Source organism: Carcharhinus amblyrhynchos, chromosome 15 (assembly GCF_965287045.1).
Source record: "Carcharhinus amblyrhynchos chromosome 15, sCarAmb.v2.hapA, whole genome shotgun sequence".
In the NCBI taxonomy this organism is placed as follows: Eukaryota; Metazoa; Chordata; class Chondrichthyes; order Carcharhiniformes; family Carcharhinidae; genus Carcharhinus; species Carcharhinus amblyrhynchos.
In genome coordinates this window covers 16,731,268-16,757,890 of record NC_137338.1, presented here as the reverse complement: position 1 = coordinate 16,757,890, position 26,623 = coordinate 16,731,268, and the positions used below count along the sequence as shown (strand labels likewise).

The following is a 26,623-nucleotide window of genomic DNA, read 5'->3' as shown; positions in this document are numbered from 1 at the left end:
TTATACATCCAGACTTATGTTGATTTGCAGAGATCCTTGTTGTTTAAAACCTGCTGCTGTAGTTTTTAGAAAACTGAGCAGCCTCAGCCGATCTAGTGTTTAAGCTTGCCATCAACAGTAGTTTTGAGAGAGGCAGGCTGCCAAGATATGGGAAGTGCTCAACATATTCCAGGATTTCTTCTTTAACATAAGTGGGTGTGGAATGATCAGATGCAGGCAAAGTGTGACTTCTGTTTTGGCAACATTCAAAGACAGGCCAAGTTTCTTTCATGCAGAGTTGAAGAGATCAAGAGTGGCTTGCAGATCTGGTGCAGAGTGGTAATGAGACTGCAGTCAGCCACACACCGTGATTATGTATGTCTGTGGTAGTCAATATAGTTTTGGCACAGAGGTGATTGAGATTAAATAGTTTTCGATCCAGATGCTATTTAATACAGACACCAAAGGGCAGGTGATTTTTGATGAGAAAGAGCAACTTCATATATGGTAGATTCAGTCAAAAGTCTGATGGCAGCAGGGAAGAGGCTATTGAGTCAGACTATTTCAGACTATTGTATCTTTTCTCCAACGGAAGAAGATGAAAGAGAATATGTCCAGGATGCGTGGTGTTCTTGATTATGCTGGTTGCTTTCCCAAGGCAGTGGAAGTGTAGAAGAGGTCAATGGATGAGAGACTGGTTTGATTGATGGACTGGGCTATGTTCACAACCCTTTGTAGTTTTTTGTGGCTACAGCATCCGAAAAAGATGTTTTCTATGTTGCATCTGTAAACCAGGATAGATTGTTAGTGATCTAGACACCTAGAAACTTGAAGCTCTTGATCAATTCCACTTCATCAATGATGATCCACCTAAGCCTCCTCAAGAGATCCCCGGTATCACAATTGACAATCTTCAGACTCCACATGATGAAAAAAAATCTAAAAGCACTGGATGCTGCATAGGCAATGGATGTGAACATCCCTGAAGGAGTGTGCTCCAGAACTAGCCATGTCCATAACCAAGGTTTTCTAGTGCAGCAAAACAGGCATTTTTCTGATTATGGAGAAATTGCCCAGGTATATCCGGTTCATAAAAAGCAGGAGAAATCCAACCCATCCAATTACCGACTGAGTAATCAACTCTCAAATTGATGGAAAGTGTAGTGTTACCAAATGGCACTTACACAGCAGTAACCTGCTCACTGATGCACAGTTTGTGTTCCACCAGGACCACTTGGCTTCAGAAGAATTATATCCAAACATGGAGAAATGCTGAATTCCACGAGTAAGATGAAAGTGATTGTGCTTGTCATTAAGGCAAGAGACCAACTATTGTATAAAGGAAGCAAAACTGAAATCAGTGGAAATCAGGTGGAAAGCCTCCATTGGCTAGTTATACTTTGCAGTTTTTGGAAGCTAGTCATCTCAGCCTGAGGACATTACTGCAGGAGTTCCTCAGTGTAGTGTTAACACAGGATAGTATCCTAGAACCAACCATTTTCAATTGCTTCATCAGTGACCTATCTTCTGATGAGGTCAGAGGTGGGGATATTTGCTGATGATTGCAGAGTGTTTACTATCATTCACAACTCCTTGATACTGAAGCAGTCTTTGCCCTCAGGCAGAGATATCAGGAAAACATGTAGGCTGGGTTGACATGCTGTAAATAACGTTCACGTCACAGAAGTATCAGAAAATGACTATTTCCAACAAGAGAGAATTTAACCATCTCTCCTTTACATTCAATGGCATTACCATTTCTAAATTCCCTACCATCAAAATTCCAGGGTTACCATTGTCCAGAACCTTAACTGGAGCAGCTATATAAGTCTTGTAACTGTTAAAAGACCTGGTCAGAGACTGGTAGTTCTGTAATATGTAACTCATTTTCTGATTCCTCAAAGCCTGTCCACCATCTGCAAGGTACAAGTCAGGAATGCAATGCAATACTCTTCACTTATCTGGATGAGTACAGCTCCAACAAACACTGAAGAAGCTTGACACTATTCCGGATAAAGCAACTCTCTTGATTGGCACGCCATCAACCACCTTAAACATTCACTCTCTCCATTACCAGCTGCAGCAGTGTGTACAACATGTACAACATCAACTCACTTACCAAAGCTCCTTCAAAAACATCTTCTAAACCCTTACCCTCTACTATTTAAACAGACAAGGGCAGCAGATACATTGGAACACCGCAACCTGCCGGTTCGCCTCCAAGTCACTTGCCATCCTAATTCAGAAATATATTACTGTTCCTTCACAGTCGCTGTATCAAATTCCTGGAGTCCTGGTTAAATGGCTGTGAGCTGCTTGGGAAAAGCTGAAGGATGCTTTTACCAGCAGCCTCTTGGCGGTAGTGGGAATGCTGCAATTTGCCCCCAGATCTGCTGGTGGAGGTGGAAAATCTGTCAGAGGGCTCACTGCCATTCACTTATAGAACCCATTTTAGACGGGTCATTTCGACTTGAAACGTTAATTCTGTTTCTCTCCACAGGTGCTGCCAGACTTGCTGAGTTTATCCAGTATTTTCTGTTTTTAGTTCAGATTTCCAGCATTCATAGTATTTTGTTTTTAATTAAAGATCCTGTTGTGCTTTATATAGAAGAAAATATAGTCCTTGATGATATCTTGTATTCTATACAGACATGATCGCTATATTATTGTTTATTTCAGATACTGCCAATAGTGTTTTGTGTTAAATTTCTATCATTTTCTGCTACTTAGTCTTAAAAAGAAATAGAAATTGTCAACGGCACAAAACAAGGAAGAAAAATAGTTTTAGCTTTTCTGCTTAAAAGATTGACAGAAGAAAAATTGCTAAAATGTTTTAGTCAAAATACTTGCCTGAAATTGTAAGGCAGCTGCTTTTTCCCAATGTCGTCGGACTGATTTTTCCAGTAGTTCTTGCCTCTCATCAGATACTGATCCCCTTATTGGAGTTCCTAAAGGAATGTAGGGTAGATGCTCTGGTAGATCACAGCTGAAGAAAATCAACAATGGGCCAACACATTTTATAGTTTACTCTGTTCTAGCCAAGCAAATTCAATGTGAAAAATATAGTTTAAACACATTTCAAGCAATCACTGACTTTTATATTAGTGTGAAAAAGTTAGCACGTGGATGCATTTGTTGCGAAATTTCTCTATCCTGCCAGCCAACATAGGTCAGCAAAATGTGAACTCAGTGGTACTGATTGAATAAAACTTAGTGCGAGTTAGGAAGCTCAACAGTCTTGGATGAGCTCAAGTTTATAGAAGATGAAAGATGGGGAGCCTGCTGAGAGCACGCTGAGACATGAAAAGCACGGATGAGGGTTTCACAGCAGATGAGGTGAGGTAGGGCTGAGACAAGTGAAGTTAGATGTGGAACAGATACATGATTGATAGCTAATTTTAGGATCAAATATGACACCAAGGTTGCAAATGATCTGATTCATTCTCAGACAGCGGCCAGGGAGATGGAAGGTGCTGGTGGCTAAAGAGTGTAAATTTGTGCTGGGGGCCAAATTCAATGAGAGAGATTTTCAAAAACTCAAAACCCATCCACTTCTACATGAAACTTATGTTTTTGGATCATGATGCCGAGAGGCAGCAAAATAGATAAGAAACAAGCAGCACATAAAGAAGCCCTCAGTTTAATTGTCCCACAAGCGTTAAAATACATTTTCTGATCTGTACATTTTCTAAATCCTTTAGAACTCTTTTGAACCAAATTCACAGAATCATTCTTGTAAGGTTCCATAAGCAATGTGTATTTTTAAGACTGCAAAGAGAAAAATGATTACTTATAACTTTCTTAGCTATCAAAATTTACATACAAGTCATTGGGAAGAAGTTACCAGTAAATTTTCTATGGTATTTTGTGTTGATATTAACTTCATTGGTCAAGTAATATAATTCCGTTCAGTGAACTTTAAGCACTTTGTGACTTGAGCACAACTACCTGGTTATCATTTAGCAATATCACATAGGCCAAACCACAACTCTGATATTTACCTCTCTAAAGTCAACCACAGACCAAGCAGGCATGAAGTCATCCTCTGTACCCAGAGTAAAAGAGCTGGAAGTCAATCTTAGTTATTTTTACATACCTTCTAGTTTCGAGTCATGCAGTGATATTTGGCTAGAGAAAAATTTTTTTTGTAAATATGTGCCAAAATAGATCAAAAAAGGAGAATTACAGGAAACCTGACTCTTTCAAACTTAATTATAATGTACTATTATTAAAATTTGATGTGTGAGATAGCAGTCTGTCAAACAGTAAGTCACATTAATTCAGGCAATAAATACATCTCAGTCATCATAAAATGCTAATATTGTTTGACTTGGGTAACATTCATAGGTATTTTATAAATATTTCACAGTCCTAAATGGACCTTTAATAACAAAGTACCTTAATCTTCTATCAAAATGCTCTCAACTTACCTATTCTGCTGTGGATTTTTGTTCATGGAGCAGACCCAGATATCAGATACTACTCTGTCATTTATATCCAAGTAGGATGGTAGATTTCGCCAACATAGACAGAGGTCTGGTAAAAATAAAAAGAAAATACATATTCACTGCTATAAAAGTAATAGATTTTTTTTGAAAATAGCAAGTCCATATTAACTATTAACAACCATTTTAATGGTCCAAATATTATGGGTTGTGCAAATCAAAACCTCTGATTTGCATAGGTATGTGCAAACTCCTGGGCTGAATATTTAAGTCCTGGTAAGGGTGAGCATGAAGGCAGGTGGGTGGAAAATTCTGTACAGCCAGCTGGTATGCTGGTTCTCTGGCATTTTCTCATCCCTGGAGACAGGATGGAAGGTGAAAAGGGTTACCCACATGAATGTGGAAAACAGTGTAGCTTCCTGGAGGTGGCCTCCTGGTGACCAAGCAAGGGTCAACAGGTGGAGCTCTGATTGGAGGAGAGCAAAATTGGCAACAGAGAGTAAAATAGTAGTAAAATTGGAAGTTAGGCAAAAGAACGGCAGGCATCAAATTAGGATCAGAATATTTCAATAATGTTAAGAAGACCAAGTTAAGGGCACTCTATCTAAATGCACGTAGCTTACGCAAGAAGGTAGATGGAGGCACAAATAAGTCTAAATGCATGTGGTTTACAGCAGTGCGTTCACAAAGTGATCGAAACTGGGTGCTGAACATTGCAAGATATAAGTCTTTCAGGAAGGATCGGCAAAACAGAAAAGAAGATGGGGTAGTGCTCTTAATAACAGAAAAGATCAGTATATGGGTGAAAGAGGATCTTAGATCAAAGGATCAAGATATAGAATTAGTGTGAGGGGAGCGAAGAAGCAGCAAACATTGGTGGGAGTTGTTTATAAGCCAACAAATTGTGCACGGTATAAATCAGAAAATTAGACCTGTATGTAACATGAATAATGCATTAATAATAGGCAACTTCAACTTACATAAGGCCTGGGTAAACGTAGTTATCACTAATGCTGTGGAGGATGTGTATATAAGATGGGTTTCTGAAGCAGCACGTTGACAAACTGGGATCAGGCAATTTTAGATTTAATATTATGTCATGAGAAAGAGCTAGTTAATAACCTTTATTAAGAAGCTATATGAAATAGTGACCACAATATGGCAGCATTTTACCTTAAGTTTGAAAGTGATATCGCCTATTTTGAAACTAGTGTCTTAAATTTGAACCAAGGAAATGATGAAGGTATGAAGGGCAAATTGGTTATGGTGGATTTGGAAAATACATTAAACTATTTGAGGGCAGACAGGCAATGGCTCGTATTTTTAAAAATATAACATGGTCTACAACAAATATACTTTTCCTTTTAAGATACAAAAAAGCACCAGAAAGGTAAATCTACTGTGGCTAACAAAAGAAATTAAAGGATGCATTAAATTAAAGGAAGTGGCTTATACGGTTGCCAAAAAAGTGGTAAACCCAAGGATTCAGAGCAGTTTAAACTCCAGCAAACAATGACCAAGGAACTGATAAAGGGAGAAAAGAATATGAACTTAAAAATGGGTCACTGCTTAATTTTTCAAATTATATCAGAGAAACATAAAGGCGGACTCTAAAAGCATACTTAGTGAAAACTGAAAGATTAGCTTGGTCCATTTTCAGGCAGAGACAGGATAATTTATAATGGAGAATAGGGAAATGGCGGAAAAACTAAAAGTATATTTTGTGTCTGTCTTTATGAAAGAGCATGCAGAAAATCTGCCTGAGGTACAAGGGAACTAAGGGGCTTGTGGAAATGTGGCCATTCAGCCCATCGTGTCTGCACCGAATCTTCAAATGTACCCTCTGGGCGTGATTTTACGACCTCACTTGGTCTCGTAAAATCCTGCCTGAGGCCAAAGGAGAATTACATTCTGTGAACCTCGCCCACCCCAATTCCAGATGGACAAAGCAGTAAAATTTTAATAATCATCTAATGCCCTTTTAAATATCACGTCACATTTACTTCTTTTGCATATTATTTTAAATCTGTGCCCTCTAATTCACGATCCTTTTACAAGTGGGAAGAGTTTCTCCCTATCTATTCTGTCTGGCCTCTTCATGATTTTGAGCATCTCTATTAAAGCTCCTCTTAACTTTCGTCTCTCCAAGGAGAACAATCCTAACTCTCCAATCTGTCTCAGTAACTGAAGTTTCACATCCCTGGAATCATAGAACATAGAACACTACAGCACAAACAGGCCCTTCGGCCCACAAGTTGCGCCGATCACATCTATACCTACTATCATTATTATAAATCTCTTCTGCGTTCTCTCCAATGCATTCACATCCTTTCAGTAGTGTGTATTGAATACTCCAGCTGAGGTTAACTAGTGTTTTGTCTAAGTGCAGCATAATTTCCTTATTCTTGTACTCTGTATGCTTTATTAACTGTTCTTCCCACCTGTTCTGCTACCTTCAATGCTCTATGCACATATACACCCACATCCCTCTGCTTCTGCACCCCGTTAAAAATTTTACCCCTCATGTTATATTGGCTATCCATGTTCTTCCTGCCAAAATGCATCATCTCACACTGCCGCATCTGCCCACTCCACCAACTTGGCTATGTCCATTTGTAGTTTAACATTGTTTTCCTCACAGTTTACAATGCTTCCAAGTTTCGTGTCATCTGTAAACTTGAAACTGTCTCCTATGCACCAATACTTTGATCATTTATATCAGGAAGAACAAGGGTCCTAATACCGAGCCCTTGGGAACTTCACGACAAGGGCGGAATGCTCTTTCGAAGACTCAGTGCAAGCTCGATGGACTGAACAGCCTCTTTCTGCACTGCAGGGATTCTACGGTTCTTCCTCCAGCTTGTAAAATTTCCACTGATTATTACTTTGTTTCCTACTGGTCAGCCAATTACTACAGTTCCTTTCATTCCATGAGCTATAACCTTTCTCACAAATCTGTTGTGTGGCACTGTAAATGCTTTTTGAAAGTCCATTTACAACAAATCAACAGCATTATGGTGATCAATCTAGTACCTCTTCAAAAATCTCCAGTGGGTTAATTAAATACAACTTTCCGTTAGATATCTGTACTGGCTATTCTGAATCAACCCACATTTTCCATGTGCATGTCAGTTCTGTCCCTAATAGTTGTTTCTAGAAGCTTTCCCACCACTGAAGTTAAACGGACTGGTCTGTAATTGCTGGGCTTATCCTTACAATCATTTCTGAACAAGGCATAATGTGTGCAATTCTCCAGTCCTATGGCACCTCCTGAGTTGATGGAAGATTGAAAGATTATGGCCAATACAACACTTATGACAAGTAGAACTCTTGTGCCTTTAGGGTATATATTTGTTTTGTATTTAAGAATTTTATTGAATATCTTCGACTATTGTGCAATCTTATCTGTGATTTTGACCAGTTTGCTGTCATCAGTTTCTGAAAGCTTTGAATTTTGGTCTATTCTACAGTGCATTTTCCTCTTTACGCTCTGTGGCAGTCTTCAGCTGAGTTATCCTAGCGGCCTGGCACAGAAACTGCTCAACCATCCTAAATCTGTTCCACCTCTTTGGCTGCAAAAGAGCCCCAATATCTCAAGCGTTTGACATCAATAGTGGTTTGACATCAGTAGTGGGGAAAAGGTTAGAATCTATTGTGAAGGATGTGATACTGGATGTTGAGAAATATAATTGGGCAAAGTCAACATGGATTGATGAACGGAAATTCATGTTTGGCAAACCTGCTGGAAATTTTTGAGGATGTTACTTGTAGCATAGATAAAGGAGAACAAGTGGATGTGGTGTCGTTGAATTTTCAGAAGGCTTTCAATAAGGCCCTGCATACAAGATTAGTAGACAAAATTAGAGCACATGTGCTCGGGAGTAATATACTGTTATAGATTAAGAATTAGTTAACAGACAAAAAACAGAATAAATGGGTAATTTTCAGGAAGGCAGGCTGTCACCAGTGGGGTACAGCAAGGATCAGCGCTGGGACCACAGCTATTCACAATCTATATGAATGATTTGGATGTGGGGACCAAATGTAATAGTTCCAAATTTGCTGATGACACAAAACTAGGTAATTATGTGAAAATGATCTTTATTTTAGTGATTAAATTATAAGAAGGTTTGGATACTGCTGGGTGAGATGACTGTGGGGGCAGATGGGATAGTATATTGCCTCCCTGATGCCAGGGTCAAAGATGTAACTGAGCAGCTGAACAGGGAAAGTGAACAGCCAGATGTTGTGGTCCATATCAATACCAATGATACAGTAAAGGAAGATAAGGTCCTGCAAGTATAATATAGGGAGCTAGCAAGTCATGAAAAGTCAAGGCCTCAAAGATAGTAATCTTAGGATTACTCCCAGTGCCATGTATTACCAAGATCAGGAACAAGAAAATAGACTAGATGAACATGTGGTTGGGGAGATAGGACAGAGGGATGTAGATTCCTGAGGCATTGAGACTGATTCTGGAGAAGATGGGATCTGTACAAGCTGAATTGGTTGTACTTTAACAGGACTAGGATCAATATCCTTGCAGGGATATTTGCCACTACTGTGGAGGAGGATTTAAACTAGAGTGTCAAGGAAATGGGAAACTGAGCAAGGGGATGCAATGGAGGGAGACAAAGAAATGAAAAATAAAAAAGTGCCATTCCATTGCATTTTCTCTATCCAGCCCCCTCATGATTCCATGAAATGCATTATGTTATGTTCTATTATAGAATCCCTACAGTGCAGAAGGGGGCCAATTGGCCCATCGAGTCTGCAGCGATTCTCCAACAGAGCATCCTACCCAACCTGCCCTATTCCCATAATCCTACACGTTAAAGAAATGGCTGAGGAACTAAATTTGTACTTTGCTACTGTTTTTACAGATGTATCAGAAATTCTGAGAAACATAAGTTTTAGTGAGGAGCTGAAGAAAATCAGTATTATTAGAGAAATGCTTCTGGGGAAATTAATGGGACTGAAGGTGGATAAATCCCCAGGATCTGATAATCTTCATCCAAAGAATACTTAAGGAAGTAGATCCATTGGTGGTCATTTTCCAAAGTTCTTTGGACTCTGGAGTGGTTCTTACAGATTGAAGGGTAGCTAATGTAAGCCTGTTCTTCCAAAAAGGTGGGAGGAGGGGGCGGGGGAGAGGAGGAGGAGGAGGAGAAGAAGAAACAGGAAACTATAGACCATGAGCCTACATCGATAATAGGGAGGTTATTAGAGTCCATGACCAAGGATTTCATACCATAGCATTTGGAAAACAGTGGTTTAATCAGACAAAGTCAGCACGGATTTACAAAAGGGAAATCATGCTTGACAAATTCATTGGAACTTTTTGAAGATGTAGCTAGTAGAATTGACCCGGAAGAACCAGTGGCTGTAGTTTATTTAGACTTTCAGAAGGTCTCATGTAGCAGATTACTATGTAAAGTTAAAGCGCATGGGGTTGCGGGTGTCTTGAGATGAATAGAAAGTTGCTTGACAGACAGGAAGCAAAGAGTTGGAATAAATGGGTCTTTTTCCCAATTGGCAGGCAGTGATTAGTGGGGAATCACGTGTCTGTGCTAGGATTCCAACTGTTCACATTGTACTTTAATGATTTGGACAAGGGAACCAAGTGTATTATGGCCAAATTTGCTGCTGATATGAAGTTGAGTGGGTGAGCTGTGGGGAAGATGCACAGATGTTTCAGTGCGATTTGAACAGGCTGAGTGAGTGGGCATATGCATGGCAGATACAGTACAATGTGGATAAATATGAAGTAGCAAAATAGGAAGGTAGATTATTATTTGAATGGATATAAGTTGAGAGAGGTGGATACTTAGCGAGACCATGTCCTCGTGCAACAATTGCTGAAAATAAGCACGCAAGTACTTCAGGCAATAAGCAGGACCTTCATAGTGAGATAATTTGAGTTTTCGAATAGGTATGTTTTACTGTAATTACATAAAGGTGTTGGTGAGGCCATATGTGTAGTATTGTGTGCAGTTTCGATGTCCTTATCTGAGGAAGGATGTTCTTGCTATAGAGAGTGCAGTAAACGATTACCAGGCTGATTCCTGGGATGGCAGGACTGTCATATGAAAATTCACTAAGTCAGTTAGGATTATTTCCATTGGAGTTTAGAAGAATGAGAGGGGAGCTTAGAAACTTATAAAATTCTAACAGGATTTGACAGGGTAGATTCAGAAATAATGCTTCCAATTGTGAGGGAGTCCAGAACTAGGGTTATAGTTTGAAGATAAGGATGAACCATTTGATTTGAACTGATTTGATTTATTATTATCATCATGTGTATTAGTATACAGTGAAAAGTATTGTTTTTTACACGCTATATAGACAAGGCATACTGTACATAGCAAAGGAAACAAGTAAGTGCAGAATATAGTGTTACAGTCATAGCTAGGGTGTAGAGAAAGATCAACTGCAAGGTAGTTCCATTCAAGAGTCTGATGGCAGCAGGGAAGAAATTGTTTTTGAGTCAGTTGGTATGCGACCTCAGACTTTTGTACCTTTTTCCCAACAGAAGAAGATAGAAGAGACAATGTCTGGAGTGCATGGGATCCTTAATTATGTTGGCTGCTTTGCTGAGGCAGTGGGAAGTGTAGACAAAGTCAATGGGTGGGAGGCTGATTTGTGTGATGGATTGGGCTACATTCATGACATTTTATAGTTCCTTGCTTCTTAGGCAGAGGAGTCAAAACAAGCTGTACTAGAACCATAAAGTATGTTTTCTATGGTGCATCTGTAAAAGTTGGAGAGAGTCATAGTTGACATGCCAAATTTTCTTAGTCTTCTGTGAAAGTAGAGGCGTTGGTAGGCTTTCTTAACTATAGTGTCGACATTGGGGTACCAAGACAGGTTGTTGGTGATCTGGATACCTAAAACTTGAAGCTCTCAATTATTTTTACTTCATCCCCTTTGATGTAGACAGGGGCATGTTCTCCACCACGCTTCCTGAAGTTGATGACAATCTCCTTCATTTTGATGACATTGAGGGAGAGACTGTCGTCCCCACACCAGTTCATCAGATTGTCTATCTCATTACTGTTCTCTGCCTCATCTTTGTTTGAGATCCGACCCACTATGGTGGTGTCATCACCAAACTTGAAAATTGAATTGGAGGGGAATTTGGCCACATAGTCATAGGTGTATAAAGGAGAATATATAGGGGCTGAGAACACAGCCTTGTGGAGCACCGGTGCTGCAGATGATCGTGGAGGAGGTGTTGTTGCCTATCCTTACTGATTGTGGTCTGTGGGTTAGGAAGTTCAGGATACTCACAGAAGGAGGAGCTGAGGTCCAGGAGATGAAGTTCGCAGGAATAATGGTGTTGAAGGCTGAGCTGTAGTCAATAAATAGGAATCTGACATAGGTATCTTTGTTATTTAGGTGTTCCAGGGCTGAGTGCAGGGCCAGGGAGATGGCATCTGTCCCATGGCCTGTTGCGGACTGGATCCAGGCAGTCCAGGGGGTTGCAACTGATTCATGCCATGACTAATCTTTTGAAGCACTTCATAATGATGAATGCCAGAGTAACCTGATGATAGTCATTAAGGCACACTGTTTGGCTTTTCTTTGATACTGGGATGATGGTCATCTTCTTGAAGCAGATAGGGATCTCAGATTGGTTGAAGAGAGGTTGAAGAGTCTGTGAATACCCCCGCCAGCTGATCGGCACAGGATCTGAGTGCTCATGCGGGTACCCCATCTGGGCCAGTCGCTTTCTATGGGTTGATCTTTGAGAAGCTGCTCTGACATTTGCAATGTGATATCAGATACATATTCATCTGAGGCTTCCTGGATGGAGGGCGTGCTCTCGCTGATCTCTCAAAACCGCCATCAGAAGTATTGAGGGGTGCGTTGGAGCCAGTGATTTTACATGCCTTCATCTTGTAGCCTGTTAGGTCTTGCAGACCTTTCCATAGTCAGCAAGGATCCTGTGTGGCTAGCCTGGGACTCTAGCTTGGTTCAGTACTGTCTTTTGGCGTCTTTGATGGATCTCTTCAGATCGTATCTGGTTTTCTTGCATAGGTCAGGGTCACCTGATTGAATGCCCCAGACCTAGACTTCAACGAACAGTGGATATCCCTGTTCATCCATGGTTTCTGTTTGCGAAACACATAGAACATAGAACACTACAGCCCAAACAGGCCCTTCAGCCCACAAGTTGCGCCGATCACATCCATACCCACCAAGCCATAGAACTATCTGTAACTCCCAATCCCATTAAATCCCATATACTCATCCAGAAGTCTTTTAAAAGACCCCAGTGATTTGCTTCTTTGGCACATAGTCTTCTACACATTTACTAACGAAGTCAGTTACTGAAGTGGCGTACTTGTTCAGGCTAGTCACAGAGTTTTTAAATACTGACTAGTCTGCTGACTCTAAGCAGTTCCGTAGGCAATCATCTAATTCCTCAGACCAACACTGCATGACTTTCTTTGATGGATTCTCCCACTCAGTTTTTGCTTGTAAGCTGGGAGCAGGAGCACAACCTTGTGGTCTGATTTGCCAAAGTGTGGGTGGGCAATAGAGCGGTAGACATGTTTGATATTTGTGTAGCAGTGGCCTAGGATGTTTGGGCCTCTGGTGGAACAGGAGACGTGTTGATGGTAACTTGGTAGTACACTCTTGAGCTTTGCCTGGTTGAAGTTCCCAGCCACAATGAACAAGGCCTCGGGATGTTTCATCTCAAGGCTATTCGTAGTGGTGTATGTTTCGTTCAGTGTGATCTTCACATTCGCATGGGGTGAGATGTAAACTGCCATCAGGCTAACGTAGGTGAACTCCTGCGGAAGGTAGCAGGGACAGCGTTTAGCATAACATTCTTGGTCTGGGAAACAGGAACTCAGCTGTGTTGCTAAGTCTAGGCATCACAAAATGTTGATTAGCAAGCAGACCCCACCTACCCTAGCCTTGCCTGAGACCACTGTACAGTCCATTCAATGGATTGAGAAGCCCTCTGGTTGTAGGGCACAGTCCTGTGAAGCAAGACTGAGCTACATCTCCATGAAACAAAGCACAAAGCAGTTGCTCAGTTCTCTTTGGAAAATGAGTCTGGCTTTAAGTTCGTCTAGTTTGTTTTCCAGACTTGGACATTTGCAAGCAGTAAGCTGGGGAGGAGGGCCTTGGAACCATGTTGTTCCACTGTCACCTGCAGGCCTGCATGTTTTCCACGGTTCCTTGAATGTCTGCTTCTTTTTGAGCCTGGGAGATGATGAGAGTAGTTTATGTTGTTAAGGGTATAGTTGTGTCCAATGTGGTTCTTCGCTCTGGTCAGTGTGTGGATGGATGATTCGTTGCCTTGCTTGTGGTCCCTGAGTAGGTAGGCAGGTCTGCATGGTCAGGTGTTCCAGGTCATTGTTGGGCTGTGGTTTGGCTTTGCTGGTCGGTGGTCATCCAGACCACGGTCTGGCGTGGATGGGTTGAAAACAGTAAGTGGGTGGCATGTCTGAGGTCCTGGTCACGGATAAGCCAGTGTTGGATTTTTAGGACTGAGATGAGGAGAAATTTCTTCACCCAGGAGAATGTTGACTGTGGAATTCACTACCACAGAAAGTAGCTGAGGCCAAAATGTTGTGTGATTTCAAGAAGGAATTAACTATAGCTCACAGGTCTAGACGGATTAAGGGATATAGAATTATACAGCACAGAAGAGGCTCTTTGGCCCACAGAGTCTACACCAGCACATTAGAAACATCTGAACTTCCACCTAGTCCCGTCTGCCAACACTTGCCCATAGCCCTGAATATTATGATGTGCTAAGTGGTCATAAGAACATAAGAAATAGGAGCAGGAGTAGGCCAACTAGCCCTTCGAGCCTGCCCCGCCATTCAATAAGATCATGGCTGATCTGTCTTGGCTCAGTTCCACATTCCCGCCCTGTCCCCATAACCCTTAATCCCCTCTCTTATCAAAAACTCATCAACCCGCGTCTTAAAAATATTTAGCGAGGTAGCCTCCACCATGAGGCAATCCTTTACCACCCTCCCAGGCAGTGCATTCCAGACCATTACCACCCTCTGGATACGAAGACTTTTCCTCACATTCTGCGTAAACCTCCTGCCCCTCACCCTGAATCTATATCTCCTTGTGACTGACCCTTCAACTAAGGGGAACAGCTGCTCCTTATCTCTATCTATGTTCCTCATAATATTGTACACCTCGATCAGGCTGCCCCCTCAGTCTTCTCTGTTCCAATGAAAACAACCCAAGCTTATCCAACCTCTCTTCTTAAATGTTCCATCCCAGGTTGAATCCTGGTGAATCTCCTCGTAATCATACCCTTCCTATAGTGTGGCAACCAGAAGTACACACAGTACGCCCTGCTTTTCTAATCTATGCTTCAGTTGATAAAGGCAAGTGTCCTATATGCCTTTTTCACCACCCTACTAACATGCACTTCCACTTTCAGAGATCTGCGGACAAACACACCAAGGTCCCTTTGTTCCACGCAGCTTTCTAGTATCTTACCATCCATTGAATAGTTTCTTGTCAAATTACTTCTTCCAAAGTGTATCACCTCACACTTTTTAGGTTTAAATTCCATCTGCCACTTATCTGCCCTTTTGGCCATTCCATCTATATATTCTTGTAGCCCAAGACACTCCACCTTACTGTTAACCACCCAAATAAAAGGGGGCCCAACGCAGATCCCTGTGGTCTGCCACTGGACACTGGCTTCCAAGTCACTAAAGCTGCCTTCTGTCATCAATCTCTGTCTCCTATAACTGAGCCAATTTTGAATCCACTTTATCAAATTTATGTCCCATGTAAATTTACCTTCTTTACAAGTCTTCCATCTGGGACCTTGTCAAAGGCTTTGCTGAAATCCATCTAAACTGCACCAACTGCACTACCCACGTCAACACATCTGATCAACTCCCCAAAAAACTAAAATCAAATTTGTTAGGCATGATCTTCCTCTGATGAAGCTATGCTGACTATCCCTGATCAAGCTTTGTCTCTCCAAGTGGAGATAGGTGTTTCTCCTTTAAAGCTTTTTCCAATAGTTTCCCTACCACGGTCGTGAGATTCACTGATCTGTAGTTCCCTAGTTTATCTCTATGAAGCTTCTTAAACAGTGGAACCACCTTAGGTGACCTCCAGTCATCTGGCATCTTCCCTGTGACCAGAAAGGAATTGAAAATTTGGGTCAGAGCCCCTGCAATCTCCTCCCTTGCCTCCCACAGCAGCCTTGGGCAAATTGATCCGGACCTGAAGATTTCTCGCCATTTAAGGCCCACAATACCTCCAATATCTTAACATTGGGGGGAAAGAGGGGATCAGAATACCGAATTTGATGCTCAGCAACGATCACAAGGAATAAAGGAGCAGGCTTGAAGGTCTGTTCCTGCTTCTTTTTTTTAATGCAAATAAGTGGTACTTGCCACACTGTACTATAACTTGAATCTCAATGGCACGTCGTCTCTTAAACTGGAGTGCATTTGAAGGTGGCAAATTCCAGTTTGATGATGAGTATCCAAACTCATTCCAGAATTTCACAACTCCCATTTGGGCTGAAAACACAAACATGTCAGAATGATATTACCATTCTAAGCTAAAATAAGCAAATACATGTGATTTATGAATAAATAAACAATAAAAATATGCTATAATTTAACACCAAACCATGGCAATTTATAAAGCAAATGTATGGCAATATAATCCATGTTGCTCAGTATGATCAATGGGAACTATGACCCCACACTGTGATGGGCAATGGCCGTTTTCATCAAAAGAGAATCCAACCATTTCCCCATCGCATACAACAGCATTACCATCACTGGCCGCCTACAATCCCCACTCCTGACTCCCCAAAGTCTGTCCACCATCTAAACAGAACATATTCAGCTGTACAAACAAAAATTATATTGTTTCAATTGTTGTATGAGTTATGTACTTTTTCAACTTATTGGCAAAACATAGAACACAGAACACTACAGCATAAACAGGCCCTTCGGCCTACAAGTTGCACCGATCATTTCCCTACCTACCAGGCCTATCTATAACCCTCAATCGCATTAAATCCCACGTACTCATCCAGAAGTCTCTTAAAAGATCCCAACGAGTTCGCCTCCACCACCATCAGCGGCAGCCAATTCCACTCACTCACCACCATCTGAGTGAAAAACTTACCCCTGACATCTCCTCTGTACCTACTCCCCAGCACCTTAAACCTATGTCTTCTCGTAGCGACCATTTCAGCCCTAGGAACTAGTCTCCGAGAATCCACCCCATCTATACCTCTCAACATCTTATAAACCTCTATCAGGTCGCCTCTCATCCTTCGTCTCTCCAGGGAGAAAAGACCTAGCTCCCTCAACCTATCCTCATAAGGCATGCCACCCAATCCAGGCAACATCCTTGTAAATCTCCTCTGCACCCTTTCAATAGCTTCCACATCCTTCCTGTAGTGAGGTGACCAGAACTACGCACAGTACTCCAAGTGGGATCTGAAAAGGGTCTTATAAAGCAGCAGCATTATCTCCCGACTCCTAAACTCAATCCCTTGATTAATGAACGCTAGTACACCATACGCCTTCTTGACCACATCCTTCACCTGCGAGGCCGATTTAAGAGTCCAATGGACCCGGATCCCAAGGTCCTTCTGATCTTCTACACTGCTAAGAGTCCTACCCTTGATCCTATTGGACCTGCCAAAATGGACTACTACACATTTATCCACGTTGAAGTCCATGTAGTTCTATATATAATTCTCAACAAGGAACCAAAAGGGTGGCACGGTGGCTAGCACTGCTGCCTCACAGTGCCAGAGACCTCAGTTCAATTCCAGCCTTGGGTCATTGTCTGTGTGGACTCTGCACATTCTCCCCATGTCTGTGTGGGTTTCCTCCAGGTGCCCTGGTTTCCTCCCAGTCTGAAAGACATGCTGATTAGGTGAACTGACCATGCTAAATTATCCCTCAGTGTGCCGGAGTGTGGCAACTAGGGATTTTCACAGTAACTTCATTGCAGTGTTAATGTAAGCCTACTTATGATACTAAATAAATAGACTGTCCGAATCTCAGGCAGGACCATTTTAACCAAGGAAGAAAAGTACAGCCAATGGGCCCTATTTTAACATTTTGATTCTAAGTGCTGGGCGGACTTGAAACTGGGAGCGTTTCAGATCTGACTTTTAGACCCATTCTCCAGCACCCCCATACGCACTCTGCCTGAAGAAACATCAGCGAGCCCAAATCATGCTGCACAAGCCTGTGGGCGGGGCTTAATGCACCCAAAATCCTGCAGCTCCAATCAGCACCTCCTACTGCACATGCACAGAAAGAAATTATAGAATAACGCTCCCCTGCGATATCCCTCCTAGGCTGGATAATGCCTCCCCCCTGACCCCCATAGACATTGCCCCACCCCCACAACATTTCTGAACCCGTTATCAATCGGCAAATGGCAGGCCCCAAAGAAAGAACTGCAACTTCCTTTCTTCCTGCCATTTGAACAGATTAATTAAAAAACTGGGCTGCCCACTCCTGCCAGTTGTTTTATGGCGTGGGCAGTGTATTATCAGGGTTTACAGACTTGCCAGGAAGCCTAATTGACCCTTGATTATCTATTTAAATATGGTGGGTTGGCTGCCAATTATATCTTCTTGTTCGGTATTCCACAACAAAGATGTGTATGTTAGGCACATTGGCTATGCTAAATTGATCCTTAGTGCCAGGGGAATTAGCGGGGTAAATGCATGGGGTTACAGAGATAGGGCCTGGGTGAGATTGTGGTTGGTTCAGACCCGATGGGCTGAATGGCCTCCTCCTGCTCTGTAGAGATTTGATGATTCTATTATTTATATGAAATAGTGACTTCCAAATTAATTTTAAATACCTCAATTACATCACCCTTCAAAATTTTAAACTTAAGTGAATACAAACCAAGTTTACGCAACTTGTCTTCATGACATCAATGAATGCTGTATCCCCAAATTCAATACATCTTTCCTGAAGTCTGGTGCCCAAATCTGAATGATGGGGTCTGACCAATGTTCAGCACATTTTAAGCATCAGAACATCCATATATGGTATGCATTTAAAGCACATGTAAAAGCAAAGAAGAATTCTGTATTGCATTTCTTGGGTGGCAAAGAACACAAGACTCTATTAAGTCATCCAATCATAGTGACTTAAAAGATGTTTGTAAGCCTGAATTTTTGTAAAGATGAAGAGCCTCTCTATCCTGGTTGTGGAACACTGGATCCTCACCCCCAGCCCTATATCTGTGATTCAACTAGTCAGCTGCCCATTTAAAACAGAAGCTGCCTCCAAACATGTCAGATTTACATCAGCTAGAAGAGGCAAACACAATAATGTAGACAGATTAGACCTGGTAGGAGCTTGTATAGGTGGAATAAATCAGTTTTCTTACCAATGCCAAGATCCTTCCAATACTGAAGCAGGAACTGACCCATAACGCGAAGCAAGCTGTGGTATTCCTTGGCATCTGCAAAATCTTGTTTATTATGAGTAGGTTCCATCATTACACTGGGCACATCAACAACACCCACAACACCACTACATGACCTAAGAAAATAAACTCAGGATAAATAATAAACAGAACATATCTTCTGCTTCCTATTCATCAACGTGAGATTAGTGATACTGCAAAATTGAAGAAATTTAAAGTGCCTGGCTAATGCATAATACTTCAAAAACCAATATCACAAAAGCTCTATAACATTGTTGGAGATGGCACAACAGAAGCTAAACATCCACCTGAGGATGTTTGGTGTGCCAACAGGCACTTTCCGTACCACTCTCACAGCATACCATGTTAAGAAGGGCACACACATGGACATTTCCTGCCTGCGTGAGAAGAAACTAAAGTAGTGCTATCACAGTCCCCAGGACTGGATGGAATGCATCCAAGGGTTCTGAAAGAAATGGCGGAGGTGATAGTGGATGCCTTGGTGATTATTTTCCAAACCTCGCTGGATTCCGGGGAAGTGCCGGAAGATTGGAAAACGGCTAATGTTACGCCGTTGTTTAAGAAGGGTGGCAGGCAAAAGGCAGGGAATTATAGGCCGGTTAGTTTAATGTCTGTTGTAGGTAAAATGTTAGAATCCGTGATCAAGGAGAAAATAGCGAGGCATCTTGAGGAGAATTATTTGATAGAGCAGACGCAGCACAATTTCGTTAAGGGGAAGTCGTGTCTGACGAATTTATTGGAGATCTATGAGGATGTGTCTAGTGTGGTGGATAGAGGAGAGCCGGTGGATGTGGTGTTTCTTGATTTTCAGAAGGCGTTTGATAAGGTGCCGCACAAGAGGTTATTACAGAAGGTCGGGGGCATGGAGTTGGGGGTAGGGTGTTAGCGTGGATAGGGGATTGGCTGTCAAATAGGAGGCAGAGAGTGGGGGTCAATGGGTGCTATTCGGATTGGCGGTTGGTGACTAGTGGAGTGCCCCAGGGGTCGGTGCTGGGGCCTCAGCTATTTACCATTTATATGGATGATCTGGAGGAGGGAACCGAGTGTATGGTGTTGAAATTTGCTGATGACACCAAGATTGGTGGAATGGCAAATTGTGCGGAGGGTGTGGAAAGTCTGCAGAAGGATCTAGATAGGCTGGGCGAATGGGCCAGGAACTGGCAAATGGAATTTAATGTTGGCAAGTGTAAAGTTGTCCACTTTGGTAGGAATAATGGTAGGAAGGACTATTACTTACATGGCAAAACACTGCAGCATGCAACGGTGCAGAGGGACCTCGGGGTCCTTGTGCATGAGTCGCAAAAACCCAGCCTGCAGGTGCAGCAGGTGGTCAGGAAGGCGAATGGGATGCTGCCTTCATAGCGAAGGGGATTGAATATAAAAGTAGGGAGGACTTGCTGCAACTGTACAGGGCACTGGTGAGGCCGCAGCTGGAGTACTGTGTGCAGTTTTGGTCGCCGCACTTACACAAGGATATTTTGGCCTTGAAGGGAGTGCAGAGGAGGTTTACTAGACTGATACCGAAGTTGAGGGGGTTGAACTATGAGGAGAGGTTGAATAAACTAGGCTTGTACTCGTTAAGAGTTTAGAAGAATGAGGGGAGATCTCGTTGAGACATATAAGATGATGAATGGGATGGATAGGATAGAGGTGGAGAGGCTCTTCCTGCTCAGAAAGGACAGTAGGACTAGAGGGCACAGCCTCAAGATAAAAGGGGGGGCGGTTTAGAACGGAGTTGAGGAGGAACTTCTTCACTCAAAGGGTGGTGAATCTCTGGAATTCTCTGCCCGTTGAAGTGGTGGAGGCTGCCTCGCTAAATATATTTAAGACACGGGTTGATAGGTTTTTGATAGGCAAGGGGATTAAAGGTTATGACGAGAGGGCGGGAATGTGGAACTGAGACACGACAGATCAGCCATGATCTTATTGAATGGCGGGGCAGGCTCGAAGGGCTAGATGGCCTACTCCTGCTCCTATTTCTTATGTTCTTACAACATAGCTCAGTTTGGCTAATGTGACATCCAATTTCCAAACTTTGCTCCCTCTGTGGCAAGTATATTTTTCCTTACATAAGGAAACTCAAGTTGCACACAATACTCCCCATGCAGTCTCATCAAATCTCTACACAACTGCAATAGGACATATTTACTCCTGTACTCAGGTCCTTTTGTAATAAAGATTAACACAATTTGCCTTCATAATCCCTTGCTGTACCTGCATGTTAGTTTCAGCAACTCATGAACAAGGACATCTAAATCTCTTTGAAGTTCAACACCTCCCACTCACATTTACGAAGTACCCCATAATTCTGTTTTTCCTACCATAGTGAACAACCTCGTATTTCTCCAAACTGTATTCCATTTGCCTATATTATGCCCACATGTATAGCCTCTCCAAATTTCCTTTAGCATTTTTGAAATTTTTGCATTCTCTTCACACTCATGGGGCAGCATGGTAGCATAGTGGTTAGCACTGCTGCCTCATAGTGCCAGGTACTGAGGTTCAATTCCTGGCTTGGGTCACTCTCTGTGTGGAGTTTGCATGTTCTCCCTGTCTTTGCGTGGGTTTGCTCCAGGGGCTCCGGTTTCCTCCCACATTCTAAAAGATATGCTGGTTAGGTGCACTGACCTGAACAGGCGCCGACTGCGGTGACTAGGGGAATTTCACAGTAACTTCATTGCAGTGTTAATATAAGACTTATTTCTAACTAATAAATAAACTTTAACTTTGTCTTGTTTCATGTCATCTACAAATTTGGAAATATTTATTTCATCCCCATATCCAAATCATTAATACAGATTGTGAACAGCTATGTCCAAGCACTGACTCTTGCAGTACCTCACTAGTCATAGCCTGCCAACCTGAAAACAACCCTATTTATTCCTCCTCGGTTTTCAGTCTATTAACTAGTTCTCAATCCATATTTCCTGCAAATATGCTCTAATTTTGTTTACTAACCTCTTGTGTGGGACTTTATTGAAAAGCTGCCCACCTTTCGTACTCAATGACTCACTACGTGATCTCAACTCTATAATAACCTGCCAGCTACATGCAATGCCAGTATCTGAACTTGTAGCTGCAAGTCATCAATTTACAGGCCTCTTCATCAGTGTTGTGACGCTACTCTTTCTCCCATTCCTCAGACTGCTGTGGCTGGGCAGGTGGCAATTCCTGTGCCTGACATTAGAAAATCAAAAAGGGAAGTTTGCGATGAGAGTGAGGGTAGTGGGAAGGAAGGGGTTCGTGGTGAAAAGATCAGTAGCTTTCTCATTATGCCAGATAGCGTGATGAAGGTGAGCTGGAATTTTAGCATCGCTGTATTCCGGGGAAGTGCCGGAAGATTGGAAAACGGCTAATGTTACGCCGTTGTTTAAGAAGGGTGCCAGGCAAAAGGCAGGGAATTATAGGCCGGTTAGTTTAACGTCTGTGGTAGGTAAAATGTTAGAATCCGTCATTAAGGAGGAAATTGCATCTTGAAGGGAATTGCTTGATAGGGCAGACGCAACACGGTTTCATTAAAGGGAAGTCGTGTCTGACAAATTTACTGGAGTTCTATGAGGATGTGTCTAGGGCGGTGGATAGAGGAGAGCCGGTGGATGTGGTCTTTCTGGATTTTCAGAAGGCGTTTGATAAGGTACCTCACAAGAGGTTACTGCAGAAGGTCAGAGGACATGGAGTTGGGGGTAGGGTGTTAGCGTGGATAGAGGATTGGTTGTCAAATAGGAGGCAGAGAGTGGGGGTCAATGGGTGCTATTCGGATTGGCGGTTGGTGACTAGTGGGGTGCCCCAGGGGTCAGTGCTGGGGCCTCAGCTATTTACCATTTATATAGATGATCTGGAGGAGGGAACCGAGTGTAGGGTGTCGAAATTTGCTGATGACACCAAGATTGGGGGAAAGGCAAATTGTGCGGAGGGTGTGGAGAGTCTGCAGAAGGATCTAGATAGGCTGGGCGAATGGGCCAGGAAATGGCAAATGGAATTTAATGTTGGCAAGTGTGAGGTGGTCCACTTTGGTAGGAAGAATGGTAGGAAGGACTATTACTTACGTGGCGAAAAACTGCAGCAGGCGACGGTGCAGAGGGACCTCGGGGTCCTTGTGCATGAGTCGCAAAAACCCAGCCTGCAGGTGCAGCAGGTGGTCAGGAAGGCGAATGGGATGCTGGCCTTCATAGCGAAGGGGATTGAATATAAAAGTAGGGAGGTCTTGCTGCAGCTGTATAGGGCATTGGTGAGGCCGCAGCTGGAGTACTGTGTGCAGTTTTGGACGCCGCACCTGCGCAAGGATATTTTGGCCTTGGAGGGAGTGCAGAGGAGGTTTACTAGGCTGATACCGGAGTTGAGGGGGTTGAGCTATGAGGAGAGGCTGAATAAACTGGGCTTGTACTCGTTAGAGTTTAGAAGAATGAGGGGAGATCTCATTGAGACGTATAAGATGATGAATGGGATGGATAGGATAGAGGTGGAGAGACTCTTCTCGCTCAAAAAAGACAGTAGGACTAGGGGGCACAGCCTCAAGATAAAGGGGGGGTGGTTTAGAACGGAGTTGAGGAGGAACTTCTTCACTCAAAGGGTGGTGAATCTCTGGAATTCTCTGCCCGTTGAAGTGGTGGAGGCTGCCTCGCTAAATATTTTTAAGAAGCGGGTTGATGGGTTCTTGATAAGAGAGGGGATTAAGGGTTATGGGGAGAGGGCGGGAAAGTGGAACTGAGCCACTACAGATCAGCCATGATCTTATTGAATGGCGAGCCAGGCTCGAAGGGCCAGATGGCCTACTCCTGCTCCTATTTCTTATGTTCTTATGAGGTAGGAACATATCATCATTCCCATTGTTCTCAGCAATGCTTGATGACACAGGCTCTGTCCACTTAGATTGAGCCATCTCCTTGATAGGGTTCAGGAGATGCAGACCCACCTGCCACCACTCCCACTGATTCTGCTCTGTGTCCTTCTATCGTGAACTACTTAATCCATTAAATTAAAGGGAAGAGCATCACTCCCTTTAATGATGGAGGGAATTGTACTGACTAAGAGTGATATGCTTGCCAAGGGGGCTGTGAAGTGGGTGTGAGGATAGTAGCATGGGTAGGAGTGAGGTGGAATATCTGGATGGCAGCTAGTACTGCCGCAGCTATTACTGGGTGACTGATGGGTGTTAAGTGTGGTGCATTGAGTATTATGAGAGACTGATGGAATGATGAGTCAGAAATGTGAGGATGTGGCCAGTGGTCTTAACTACCGGTGTGAATCCCTTAGAAGTCTTGTGAGAATGTTGTTAAATGCCAATTGCCACCTGTCCTTAAACCATTCCAAAACTAGTCTTTGGAGGCTTACTGTAGAATCATGGTGTCTCCCCTCATGGCCACCTCCACCACTAAAGACTTCTGGCACTACATCCATGACCCTGGAACCCTCTCTTCACCTTGGTGTTCCATTTTCCTTGCATGTAATTGCAGCAATAGCAGTCAGCAGCCTCCATAATTCACTGCATCTTCCCTCTCAGAGTGAAAGGTTGTCTTTAACAGAAGGCTGGTTGTACCACTAGGTTGTAACATTTTGTTCAGTTGTTCAGTGCAAGGGCAGCCAGCAGTGCAGGAGATGCTCGGCCTAATTTTAGAATGAGGTAACTGAGATGGGAGCACCAAATTTGTCTGCTGCTTACCTCCATCTCGACAGTTCTGGGCAAGTTGTGAATAATAACCACCAACCCAAACAGAGGAGTGGACCAATTTATAGTCTCAAGTGTTTAGTATTTTTCACACTATGTATTCCTTTTCAGTTATAATGAATAATTAATTTGCATGACTTTTACTTCACTTGTCAATTTTTCAAGTATTTGTTAAATGGAGAGTTTGGTGTTATTCTGAGAGAAGTAAATTTTCTTGCAGAACATTGAAACATACCTTAACATACGGTTCAGCTGTACTCCAATTTTCTTATACATTTTGATAAGGCGATTGTTGTTGTAAATAAACATTCCATCCAAGTTTCTTTTCTCAATGTTCACTCCAAAAATAAAAGTCAGTTTATGTGAATCCTTCAGTGCTCTATAAATATGGCAGGTGAAAGTTATATGTTTCATTCCTATTTTTAACATACCATTGCACAATGTAACAAATTACCAGTCTAATGAGATTTTTCTATCATCTTTATAGAGTTAAAGTTTATTTATTAGTCACTAGAACAAAGAATAGGCACTTTGGCCCTCTGAGCCTGCACCGACCAAGTAGGCTTACATTCATATAGTAATGAAGTTATTGTGAAAATCTCTAGTTGCCACACTCTGGCACCTGTTTGGGTATACTGAGGGAGAATTTAACATGGCCAATGCATCCAACCTGCACGTTTTTGGACTGTGGGAGGAAACCGGAGTGAGTATCTGGAGGAAACACATGCAGACACAGGGAATACGTGCAATCTCCACCCAGACAGTGATCCAAGCCAGCAATCAAACCCAGGTCCCTGGCACGGTTCGGCAGCAGTGCTAGATTTTCAGAAGGCGTTTGACAAGGTGCCTCACAAGAGGTTATTGCAGAAGGTCGAGGGACATGGAGTTGGGGGTAGGGTGTTAGCGTGGATAGAGGATTGGTTGTCAAATAGGAGGCAGAGAGTGGGGGTCAACGGGTGCTATTCGGATTGGCGGATGGTGACTAGTGGAGTGCCCCAGGGGTCGGTGCTGGGGCCTCAGCTTTTTACCATTTATATAGATGATCTGGAGGAGGGAACCGAGTGTAGAGTGTCGAAATTTGCTGATGACACCAAGATTGGGGGAACGGCAAATTGTGCGGAGGGTGTGGAGAGTCTACAGAAGGATCTAGATAGGCTGGGCGAATGGGCCAGGAAATGGCAAATGGAATTTAATGTTGGCAAGTGTGAGGTGGTCCACTTTGGTAGGAAGAATGGTAGGAAGGACTATTACTTACGGGGCGAAAAACTGCAGCAGGCGACGGTGCAGAGGGACCTCGGGGTTGAAGTGGTGGAGGCTGCCTCGCTAAATATTTTTAAGACGCGGGTTGATGGGTTTTTGATAGGAGAGGGGATTAAGGGTTATGGGGAGAGGGCGGGAAAGTGGAACTGAGCAGCGACAGATCAGCCATGATCTTATTGAATGGCGGGGCAGGCTCGAAGGGCTGGATGGCCTACTCCTGCTCCTATTTCTTATGTTACCACTGTGCCAATACATTAAATGATATCAAAGTTGAAAACTGGTGCTTTTAAGATAGCAGGCACAAAATTCAGAATTATTTCTAGAAATGCTTAATTGGAAAATAATGCATTGTAACATTAACTTAACCACTGCATGTTTAAAATAAACATTAAACATATTAAACATATTTTGAGTGAGTGGTGGGTGTGGGGCATAGTGTTGATGGGGGTGGTAAAGCAGGTAAATTGGATCCAGAAGTGGAAAGGCATTTACCTCCTGGATCTAGGAGCCCACGTCTCCTTCTGGCCACCAGGCTTCCCAAGATCCAGAAAACCCACTGTGCAGGACTGAGTATGAGATATCAATCTACGAAGACTGTAGCAAGTGATTCAGATGAAAGTCTTGATTAACAGAAGAAAATTAGTTGAGTGGATTCAGTGATGAGGTGAGATCGAAAAATGGGATATAAACAAGAAAATAGGTGAGCGTAAATGGAAGAAAGGATAGAAAACATGGCAGTAAAAAAGGGAAGGGAAACATAAAAGTTCAGGTCCGAGGTGACAACTAATGAGTGTATGAAAGGACAACAGAAGTTGTCATA

General features: G+C 42.7%; 1 protein-coding gene across 1 annotated transcript in view; it reads right to left on the bottom strand.

Annotated features, from left to right (window-relative positions):
* The window catches only part of LOC145353515 (uncharacterized), a 117,644-nt gene that overhangs the window by 54,338 nt on the left and 36,683 nt on the right, over positions 1 to 26,623 (bottom strand). The window contains exons 10-15 of the mRNA XM_080204324.1: positions 26,296 to 26,397; positions 24,779 to 24,922; positions 18,819 to 18,973; positions 15,827 to 15,955; positions 4,410 to 4,515; positions 2,830 to 2,965 (exon numbers count right to left, since the gene is read on the bottom strand). Of these exons, the coding sequence (XP_080060450.1) occupies positions 2,830 to 2,965; positions 4,410 to 4,515; positions 15,827 to 15,955; positions 18,819 to 18,973; positions 24,779 to 24,922; positions 26,296 to 26,397 (772 nt within the window). The remainder of the gene's footprint in view (positions 1 to 2,829; positions 2,966 to 4,409; positions 4,516 to 15,826; positions 15,956 to 18,818; positions 18,974 to 24,778; positions 24,923 to 26,295; positions 26,398 to 26,623) is intronic.